We start from the raw sequence: 12,128 nt of genomic DNA on the forward strand, positions 1-12,128 counted from the left end.
TCCTCAAATACTGTAGTGCCTGGGACAAGATTTTTAAATGTCCGTATGGTTGCCCAAGCACATACGGCATTCTCGCAACATGGTCGGCCCAGTCCAGAGGAAATAACTAGTCAATACGTCTGGGACCAACTATGTGCGGGTTTCCTCACGATGTTTTCCTTCACCGTACGAGCGTCCGTATTATGTACTTGAGATCAGAAAATGTCTCATAGGTACACGCCTCCACCCGGGTTCGAACCTCCACCCTCTAAGAGTGTGAACCAAAGGTCTACCCATTAGGCCACGGACGCTCGCACGGACTTTTTTACTAGACATATAATTATGTAGTAAACGTGTTTGTAGAAATTGGCTTTTTACTACTAATATAATAATCGGAATCACAAATAAGATGATCTCTTATTACATGTCAATATCTTAATAATTATCAGGGCTCGCTTCGCTCGTCCTAGTACATTTTGTGGTAGGTACACTTTACGGAAAAACTATCCCGCCTATTGATTCGTGCTTTAACATATATATTAGTAATTTTTATTTAAATATATGTAGATGTGTCATTATCGGTCAGTCAAGGTTTGGTTTCAAATATTAAAAAAAAAAAACTGCCTTAAAGATTATTACCACGCAGAAAAACAACGCGAGACTTTACAAAGCTCGGCTTTTAGAAAGTATTATATTTTGACTCTTTTCATGGCTTCGACTTTAGCAAGCATCTCGTTTAAATAAATGCATGAGTTTCCGCTAAAGTTTATAGGCGAGCTGCATTGCACTGATAATAAAACAGCTATAATCTTAAACGGCTTGGTATGGCAACGGCTATGGCAATAATATGGCTAAAGCATCTCGCAGCCATCAAATTGAATTGAACAAATTAGATTCCTAGATTCCGCTGGTATAAATAATTGAACTGTTTTTTATTACATGCTAAAGTAAATAGTCTTTAGATTATTGCGTATCTTTATTAATTCTATTGTGTATCTTCACTATTCTATTTTTTCAGCAGGGGCCGATCTAGCCATTTAGGTGCTCCGGGCAAAAATCATTTTCGCCGCCCTTTACATACAGAAAATCATGTAAGTCATGGGCTAGTTTTGTTTGGAGATAATAGGGGGAATATCTAAGTTAAAAATGTAAATATGGCGGAAAAAGTGCACGAAAAATTTTGTTTTACTAGTGTTAATATTTCCATTATCCAACCTGACGTAAGTTGGAGTAGTAATGGGGTTTTAGGGTTCCGTAATCAACCAGGTTTTGTTGAACCCTAAAACGAAACCCTAACGAGCTGATTTTTTGTATATAGATAGGTTAATGGTTATAAAGGTAATCCATTTAAGTGTAATATTGTCCTACAAATAGAACAATCCATATTTTAGGACCATCAAATCAAAGTATGAAATCCTTTCTATCTCTGTTAGCTACCACTTTCGAGATTTTTCGCAGATAAAAATGTTGTTCTTCTTATCAAAATGAAGCTACTTACAAAAAAATTGCTTGATAGTAATAAAAAAATTTGTTCTAGGGCTCCCGTACTACTGTTGATCCTGGCGACACCTGGAGTTGCAGTGGCGGGAGTGTGTGGCCATTTGCCCGTTTAAAAAAGCTATCTGCAACACCAGGATACTCACAGGCCGGTCTCCTCTACCACGGCGGCCAGCATGAACCGCGCTGACCGCGAGTTGGCCATCTCCTCCGCGTACGCGCCGATGTCCGTCTTGTCGAAACTGCTGTAAGGGAACACTGATTCAGACATAGGTATCCTATCATACAATATCATACATCATACATCAGACATAAAATATGTAAAAATGCGAGCCAAGTTTCCAATCAAGGACAAAAATAAAATATCAAAAGGGATATAAAAAAAGTCAAAAATGCCAATTAATTATTCCTATGATACACACGGCCCACGGGCGCTGCCCGCCAGTTCTATAAACTGGAACTAGGTTCGGCCACACTACCGCGTGTCTATATCTTCAGAGTTGACTTTAGTGATAATATAGAGGAGTTAATTGCAGAAAATTGACTCTGAATAAACTTGACTGATATACATGGAATTTACAACAAATGTGAAATCTGGAAATATTTTCTTATACTTTATACGTGGCAGAGCCATGCTTCGGCACGAATGGGCCGGCTCGACCGGATAAATACCACGTTCTCACAGAAAACCGACGTGAAACAGCGCTTGCGCTGTGTTTCGCCGAGTGAGTGAGTTTACCGGAGGCCCAATCCCCTAACCCCTACCCTATTCCCTTCCCTACCCTCAACTATTCCCTTCCCTTCCCTTCCCTTCCCTCCCCTATTACCCTATTCCCTCATAAAAGGCCGGCAACGCACTTGCAGCTCTTCTGATGCTGCGAGTGTCCATGGGCGACGGAAGTTGCTTTCCATCAGGTGACCCGTTTGCTCGTTTGCCCCCTTATTTCATTAAAAAAAAAAAAAAAAAAAAAACTTTAATGCAGTGGTGCCCAACTGGTATTGCTCCAAGGGCTATTTTGAAAATCCCGATAAACCACGCGGGCACCACGAGATTTTAAAAAAAGCATAAGCGATAATATAAAGGAAACTAGGTAATTTAGTCACTGTTTATTTAATTTGTTTGACCCATATTGTTCGTGGGCGCCTAGATTACAGGTCGCGGGCTACCAGATGCCCGCGAGCTACTGGTTGGGTACCACTACTTTATTGTAACCTATGCTACTTGTATAAACCAGCAACTTGTATAAACCAGCCTTTAAGAGCAGAAAAAATTTTTTCTGCTCTTAAAGGCTGGTTTATACAAGTTGCTGGTTTATACAAGTAGCATAGGTTACAATAAAGTAGTGGTACCCCTGCTTATGTACAATACTTTCAAAGAGTTTAGCGAAAATACATAGTTATCCGCCTGTAGTTTTGGATATTTCCCTTTTGGCTGGTTATTATTACCTATATTAAACCAGCATTATTATCCTTACTTCTCATCATCCTCGTCCTCGTTACTGCCCGAGGCGGTGTTGGTGGGCTGGTCCTGCAGCCTGGTCTGCGCCATGTTCTCTATCACCACGGCGGCGGTCCCGCTCGTGGTCCCGCTCAGGACCGAACACGTCTTCTTGGGACCTCGCTGCTTCTTCGCGCGTTGGCGGATTGCCTACCAGGAAGTTGTAGATATAGCGTATGTACTAACAGAGAAGTTGATTCCTAGGCAGACGGCGGACTACGTAGTTTGGTCGCGTTATACAAACCCAGCCGACAGATCACGACTAATGGCTGTCCCACACGCTACGGTTTACCGGAAAGGTCTACCTGTGCAGGTATAACTGCGCAGGTAGACCGGAATGTATATGGGAATAGACCTGTGCAGTTTGTTGAGCCATGCGCAGGCGACCGGAACAAAATCGAAAATCAAATCTTTCGAGTGACACTTGCGCAGGCATACCTGCACAGGTGACCTCTCCTGTAGACCGTAGCGTGTATTGCTTACACTATTTGCATTGTACTATCATAACCCGACCAAATCACGTAGGTCCGTCAACTGCTTATGAATCAATCACTTCGATGGTATAAAGTACCTACACGTGCCAGAAGTAAAACTTCTGACCCCATTTTGGATTGAAGAATTTGACGACGTCTCTTTCTCTTTCTAATGATGCGACCTTGAAATTTCACTCTCAAGTCTCAGCGGACTTAAAAAGTTTCACTTCACTAAAAACAAAAAAATATAGATGGTGTAGAATATTTGTGATCAACATTTTACGATATTTGGGTGAATTTCCCAAACGGCATTTTTTTTGTCTTCGTTGAAATTACTATTAAAAAAAGGGAATATTGTTGTAAAATATTTGTTTTACTATTCAATGGGTAGCTATAAGATTGTGGCAAAAATATAATATGCCTCTACTAATATATAACTTGAAGATCTATTTTTATCAAATCGGTGTTGTCCCTCTACTTTTTTTACAAACAAAAACGCTTACATACTAGTAAATATGAACAATTTAAGGGTACAACTTATATTATTTCATAGAATATTAGTTTCTCTATTATTATATACCATATTTTGTTATATAATTAACGATCATAGTTACTTAGAGGCACAAATGTACTTGTCCTGAGAATTTTTCTCATATCGCTGGATTAAAGAAATTCAAGCATTACTTTTCATCAACGAGTCGGACAGTCTCCCCACCCCAATTTTAATTTACTCCTTAGTGTGTTTTTCCACGCAGTCGTCTTGACTGTTATTTACTTATCACTTTAATGATTAGTTTTAAAATTGTTGTTTGGCTCTAATGAATGTAGTAAGTGATTAAGCTTCATTATCTGTTACCAAATTTATCTTAGATATAAGGCATTTTTTTTTCCTAAAAAGTGCGTTTTTTCTCACGTCGCTGCTCTCATACCGGTGTAATCGGTGGTCATTTTAACCACCGATATGATAATTTACACCGAAATTATGAGAAAAAACGAATCGGTGTCTTAAATCTAATATCGGTGTTTTGAATCATGACCAACGCACAGTTTTGTCACATCGGTGGATTGCTTTATCATATCGTTTGATAATTTTATCATATCGGTAAATTGTTTTATCTTATCGGTTTATCTAGTGGCATTTTCTTTAAGTATACAAAGAAATTACAAATGCGCAAGATAGTAAAAATTAATGGATGTGAGGATGTATTTTTTTTTATGAAATAAGGGGCCAAACGAGCAAACGGGTCACCTGATGGAAAGCAACAGGTTCGACCGGAGAAATACAACGTTCTCACAGAAAACCGTTCCCTACCCTACCCTATTCCCTTTCCTTCCCTCCCCTATTACCCTATTCCCTCTTGGCCGGCAACGCACCTGCAGCTCTCCTGATGCTGCGAGTGTCCATTGGCGACGGAAGTTGCTTTCCATCAGATGACCCGTTTGCTCATTTGCCCCCTTATTTCATTAAAAAAAAACATAAATATAATATTAAGAAGATAAAATTATCGTATCGCTGGATTAGTATGTCATTGCGGTGGTTAAACTTATCATATCGGTGCACAGAAATAAAAATCGGTGCCGGTTTATCATATCGGTGGAAGCCAGAATTCAAACTGAATTTTCTCCTTAGTCTTAAAAGATACATTAATGATATTGTTACGTGCTAGGGTTCGAGGATTTGGAGAGAAAGACCTGCTGACTCTCTTGAAGACTTTATTCACTAAGTCTAGGTCACACAAGCACACACTAGGTCCAAACACTAATCACTAGGTCCAATCACTAAACACTATCGCTGTCCTACGTCGTAGCCAAGTCGCGGGTTTCACTGCTTCACTCATTATTGATCACTTGTTGTCACTCCGAAATCGTCTTGATGATCGCTCGAACCGAACTGAATCACGGCCCGTCCTCCTGCGACTATTTATGTGGCGAGACGAATTCCAGAAAGTTCCCGATTCACGTAAACAAGTAAACAAGTATGTGAACTTTCTAGGAGGCTCGAGCATGTACCACCTAGCGCCATCTAGTTTCGAGTAGGGGATTTATGTGTAGTGTGTCGCCTGATCAGTTTCACTGGTTTGTCGCTAGATGGCACTACGTGTCCGTATACCATGTACCGTAACAATATTAAATTTGGGAACATTTTGTGTCTTAAAGAATACATAAAACCTGAAAAGTATATAAAATATATATAAATAAAAAAGTTCACCGATATGATAAAAAAGGTCATTTGTTGAAATTCACCCATTTACAAGGTGTCTGAAGAAATTTAATGTGGTAAACAAATTTGCTTTTCACCAAAAGCAAAGAAAACTTTAATAGCATAATAATTGTCGCGCTAATCGGTTCGCTGCAAACTTTTAAATACTTCTAAAAAAGAAAAAGTATTTGTCGAAGTCTAAGAGCTTATTGTATATCAATTCATTTATAGAACATTTCTAACCAAAGTGGCCAAACGCTTCAAGTGATTGCACACTCATGTCCATTTTGAAATATTCACTATTTGCAGTTCCTTCGTGCAACAAATTCCTGGCATTCCTGGACGATATTGACTCATATTTCCCGGTGAGTATTGAAAACGTGTATTAGGAGCTCAATCTCGGGGGTATTCACGTCAAGCTGTCAGCGCTACAGCTTGGACGAGCTGTAACTAGCTTTATAATATTCGTATTGGAGATCTACTTGTCGAAGTATTTCATTTTAGCACACTCTATATTTTATGGATGGATGGACTTTCTTAAAATAAAAGTTATTGGTTTGTGTTTTTATCATTTTGAAGTCTTAGAATCTATAAATTATATTGATATTGAAGTTAAGGCAATAGTGAATTTTCTCACGTCTTGTATTTTTATAAAAAATTGTAGGAGTTAAGTTAGGGAGGCCATTTCAAAGCGTACAAAAGTCCAGTCTCAACTTACAGCATAAGTTGGTAGATATTATTATAAAAGGAAAATAGCTGTTTGTTTGAGTTTGAGCAGACTCTGAAACTAATGGACCGATTTTTAGAATAGGAAAGAGGACATTTGCTCACTAAAAATAATGATGATTTTTGCTAACGAAGTGTCTTGCCACATTTTAGTTCATCACGAAAAGAAAGAAGAGCGATCCATATCTAGTATAATACGAGTATATAGGTACATAATATACTTTATCCCTGTTAACAAAACTTTCATCACTTACTTTAAAGCTACGGTTTCTTTTAAACTTTAACTGGAGAAGTTATTTGACGAAGGTAATCTTAGTATGTGTCGACAGACGATACCTTCAGCTAACTTTGCCTCTAAAACACTATTACTATAGTCGACGTGTGTTGAAATATATAGTGTTTCATACTCTCAAACTTTTTATACTCATAAAGAAGTTTGTGAATATGAAAATATACTAACCTTAAACTATAATATTAGTTTAGATGAAGCTCATATTATGTGCTGAATGCTGATAATATGACTTCAAAATATCAGCTTAAAGAATAATAGTATGTGCATAGACAAAGGAAAATATTTGTCTGGTATGTGCAAAAAAAAAGTATTGAAATACTTTTGCACATACTTTTCTTCTTTGACTTTACAGCTGTTCTACTGATTTCGGTAACGATAGGAGGTAACATTGAAATACTGGTAAAGTTGAAACGTGTAAGCAGACTGGTAAAGTTGAAACGTGTAAGCATCATTTTTTTGTAACTTGTAACCTTTGACTACTTTAAATGCATTTGTTACGTAGTGTGTGAACTGTTAATATGCAAATAGTACCATCGCTTTTAGGTCAACGGAGTACTAAATAGGTATTAGGTAATCTACGCTCAATCCGGAGCACAAAACGAAATCGAAACAGATTGAGTCCGTAGCGATAAGATACCGACGTTGGAAGTATTTCTAGAACAAGAGATAGCACCGATAACTGAGCTAAACCTTTTCACTAGATGAAGTATTTTGTTAACAAAGTTAGTAGCTGTTTTAAATCTAATGCTCTGTTTGATGCAAAATGCTTTACATTTTCGGTATCATGCTAATTTTATATCTATGATAATAAGAAAAAAGTTTCTTTGATTGCTTGTTTGTATCGAATAGACTTCGATTTTCGAGGCCGAAGACCATTAAAGAAGACATAAGATACTTTTAAGACATGAACCTTTAAAAGTAAACAATAGAACAGACTTAGATTTATGAAGACTTTGAGTCTTGTAACGTTACGTACTAGTTCATAATTGTATAAAAATTTAACGTTGTCAGTAACGTATAAAGTTGCTAGCATAGTCTAGTACTAACATGAATACCGAACTTAAAAACATAATAAGATTAAAATTTTGCACCAAAAATTTACTTTAATTTTTAATCTTAGAAATTTTTCAATGACTTGAACAACTTCCAAGGAAATTAAGTTTTCCAAGTTGAAAATAATAGCTTATCTGCAGGATGTATATATTTAATAGGTTCCCAGTCCTCGGGGTTAATAAATACATAACAAATTCTGGCCACGCTCCAACAAAATAAAACACTTTGGAACAGTCGTATACAAGTTTTAGTGAGCAGGGGTCACCGCTTCGATTCCCGTCAAGGGCATCAACATACTTATCGGTCTTATAGTTGGGATAAATAGGGTAAGAATTAATGAGTGCTTTTGCCAGCTCTATTTCAAGGAAAGTTCAAATTATTATCTTAAAAGGAACTACATAGATAAATTGAACAATAAATTTATCTTTATCTAACTTATTCATAGTTCTTTTCCGCATGAACAATAATAATTCGTCAACTTGTACAGTTTTTTGAAATACAAAATAATATGCCATTATGTTTCTTTTTTCGGAACTCAAAGTATGTCCATACCAAAAATTTAAGTCGGTCTAGATGTTTTTAACGTAATGGAGACAGACAGACAGACTATATACACAATTTCTATTTTATAAGTTTAGTATAGCAAACAGCTATATAACGAATACCTATAACATAAGTATAATGATATCAGACAACATACAATAGGCGTTAGTCACTATAAACTGCCAAAATTATTGCTTTTCCTAACACCAATTTTAAATCGTAATGAGGTAAAAACATGCATCAAACAATTCTACTGGACGACTTTTAATTTTGAAGCCCGCCTTACACATCGTATAATCCTCTGTACGCGGATTACAGTAACTGGGCTACGTCCGGCTGGCCCCGATCCGATGTAACTCTGTTAACTGGGGCTCGATGAAAATAACTTCATCTGGCGTGTGTGTTCGTGTGTAAAAGCTCGCAAACTTAAGCTTCGGGTTTTGATTGGACACTAGACGAAGCGGAAACGTAAATGTGTATATTGTTTGTCGTATGGATTATAGCTGGTTCTAGAATTTGATTTATAATAATATTATTGTTCCTATAACGTATTTTTTTTATTACATAATATTTTATGTTTTCACAAAATAAAAGTAACTTTATTCTTATTTATATTCAATCTTCTTGTACAGCTGCAAAATATTATGTACAAATACAATTATTTTTACACAAGTTAGATTTGGTAAGCAGTACTCTGTTAACCACCTTTACCTTTAGTCAATAATATAGCGAACAAAAGTATAACAATATAGAACAATTTTTTTTCTATTAAATAAGTAGTTAATAAAAGTAAGTGCTGCTGAGCAAGATTTTCTTTGTGTATTTGTCAAAAAATAGTAAGTTTAACCAATTTTTATGTGCAATATAATGATATTTAATTTATTGTGCTAATACTTGACATTTCACTTATTACGATTAAAGCTTTATTACCTTGTGTATAGCTCAAAATAAATTGGAAAAGAGTATAGTTGAAAACAGGTAAGTCCACACTTCCCCCGGGCCCCGGCAACGTGCGACACAATTGCAGAACGAATGGCAGTTCGTTAGTTTTTGAGCAGTAAATATTGTGCTTTATGTCCGGGCTCATAAGTCTGCTTGCTTACGTATTCCGATACGAAACCGATCCGATGTCGTACAGACTGCTGTATAATAATAAGTAAGTAATTAGGAAAATAAATAAAAATGCCTTATAATGAACTGGATGATGACACCGTTGCGCAAAAATTCGTTTATCGCGTAGGAACCGTACATTTACCGGGATGAAAAGTATCCTATGTCCTTTCCCGGGACTCGAGGTATTTCCATACCAAATTTCAGCAAAATCGGTTCAGCGGCTGCGGCGTGAAGAGGAAACAAACAGACAGACAGAGGGATGGACGTGGGAGAGCTATACTTCGGCACAAATGGGCCAGCTCGACGGGAGAAATACCACGTTCTCACAGAAAACCGGCGCGAAACAGCGCTTGCGCTGTGTTTCGCCGAGTGTGTGAGTTTACCGGAGGCCCAATCTCCTAGCCTATTCCCTTCCCTATCCTCCTCTATGACCCTATTCCCTCTTAAAAGGCCGACAACGCACCTGCAGCTCTTCTGATGCTGCGAGTGTCCATGGGCGACGGAGGTTGCTTTCCATCAGGTGACCCGTTTGCTCGTTTGCCCCCTTATTTCATAAAAAAAAATTACAGACAGACACACTTTCGCATTTATAATATTAGTATGGATTAGAATGGATACAGATAAAGCCGATAGTGGCATTGCTAGAATATTGTAATATTAAAACACTGTAAGTTGCTCGTTGAAGTCTTTTTGTCAAACACACAAATTTTTTTATTAAACTGTACATACATTTTTTTAAATTACAATCGCAGGTAAAACATATTATATTATTATTATTTGTATTTTTTAAATTTCTTGCGGGGTAGCTACTGTAGTTGCGAGCTTGTGGCCAAACAACTACAAGTAAATATGAAATTAAGTGTTGGATAAGAATTTTCGGACAATTCGGCATGTATTTAAGATGACTGCTTTCTGTAAGGTTATGTATGTAAGTGGATGTATATTAAGTGTTTTGAGTGATGTGTGTAATGTTTTAGGTATGATGCCTGTGGTTGAGATGATGATTCGTATGGTTTTAACTGTGCTTACTCTCCATTGCGCTTTTAGTTCTATTGTCAAGTCTGTGTATTTTGTGAGTTTGGTTGTGTGTGTACTAGTGAGGTTGTGGGAGTTAGGTATGGCTACATCTATGAAGTAGACGGTTCTGTTCTGTTTGTCATGGAGAGTGATATCAGGTCTATTGTGATGTACGGTCTTGTCCGTCAGTATGGTCCTGTCCCAGTAAAGTTTATAGTCGGATGATTCTAGTATTATTTGTGGTGTGTATTTGTAGTATGGTAATTTTTCTGTAATGAGGTTGTATTTGTGTGCGAGTATCTGAGGTATGATTGCTGCGACCTGATCGTGTCGGTGTTTGTAGTCTGTTTGGGTGATGGATGAGCAGGCGCCTGTTATGTGTTGTATGGTTTCTGGTTGTTTGTGGCAATGACGACAGTGATCGCTTACAACATTAGCATCTCTGATGATGTATTTTCTGTAGTTTTTTGTATCAATCACTTGGTCCTGTATTGCTAGCATGAACCCTTCCGTTTCAGGAAAAAGCTCTCCTTGTTTCAGCCACGCGTTTGATGCAGTCTTATCGACGCTAGCATTGTTTAAGTCTAGTTGATGTCGTCCATGTAATGTCTTTTGGGTCCATGTATCTATCTTCTGCTGATTTGTGTACATATGTATTTGCTTGTTATTGTCTGCGAGATGTAATGGTGTGTAAGTGTCTGCTTGGGAAACGGCGTTGTGGAGTGTTGATGAGTGAGCGCGATTTTGAAAGAATTCTCTGAGGTGTGTGATTTGTTTGTTGTGTAAATTTACTATATCTATAATCCCTCGCCCACCTTCACTTTTAGGGAGGATTAATCTTTGTATACAGGCTCTAGGGTGATGTTTTCTATGTTTAGTCATAGTCGTGTTTACTATTCTTTGTAATGATTTTAATTCGGTTTGGGTCCAACGGATGATTCCAAATGAGTAGGTGAGTATGGGGATGGCATAAGTGTTTATAGCTTTAATTGTGTTTTTAGCGTTAAGTTGTGTGTAAAGTATTCTGTGGAGTCTTTCTTTAAATTTTTGTTGCAGTGTTCTTCTTGTATCTTTATGATGTATTTGCTGTGTCTGATGGTATCCAAGGTATTTATAACCATCCACAGGCTCAATTATCTCGTCGTTATTTAGTCTTTAAGGTGTATGTTGTATTATTCCTTTTTTTACAGAATGAATTTTGCATTTAACATTTTAAACTTTCGCGTTGCATTATAATGAAACTTTTTAATCGGGACTTAACGCGACTTATATATATAACGGACTTAACACGGCCGAAACGTCAAGAAAAAGTATGTACTCGTAGTAGCATTACTACTTAAATAAGTCGCGTTAAGTCCCGATTAAAAAGTTTCAGAATTTTGCATTTGTCTATCCCAAATTCCATACACTTGTCCTCTGAGAATGTTTGTGTTAGATCAGCCAGTGTACGTATGTCTTTCAGTGTGTTTGCGAATAGTTTGATGTCATCCATGTACATAAGGTGTGAAAGTAATGTAATCTGTCGGTTGTATTTAATACTGAATCCTATGCTTTTTTTATTGAGAATATGTGATAGTGGATTAAGTGCCAAGCAGAACCATAAGGGGCTCAAAGAGTCCCCTTGAAATATTCCTCTACGTACCGGTATAAAATCTGTTTCAATAGTTTTATCAGAGTTAATGATTTGAAGTCTTGTATTCCACTGTGGCAAAATATGTTCAAGATATTTTATTAATG

At 37.2% G+C, this 12,128-nt stretch overlaps 1 protein-coding gene across 2 annotated transcripts in view; it reads right to left on the reverse strand.

Annotated features, from left to right (window-relative positions):
* Positions 1–12,128, reverse strand: part of LOC121734592 (dopamine D2-like receptor) — a 96,894-nt gene that overhangs the window by 39,034 nt on the left and 45,732 nt on the right. For both annotated transcript variants that reach the window (XM_042125173.1, XM_042125172.1), the window contains exons 4-5: positions 2,952–3,124; positions 1,623–1,721 (exon numbers count right to left, since the gene is read on the reverse strand). In XM_042125173.1, the coding sequence (XP_041981107.1) occupies positions 1,623–1,721; positions 2,952–3,124 (272 nt within the window). The remainder of the gene's footprint in view (positions 1–1,622; positions 1,722–2,951; positions 3,125–12,128) is intronic.

Source organism: Aricia agestis, chromosome 16 (assembly GCF_905147365.1).
Source record: "Aricia agestis chromosome 16, ilAriAges1.1, whole genome shotgun sequence".
NCBI classification, from domain to species: domain Eukaryota; kingdom Metazoa; phylum Arthropoda; class Insecta; order Lepidoptera; family Lycaenidae; genus Aricia; species Aricia agestis.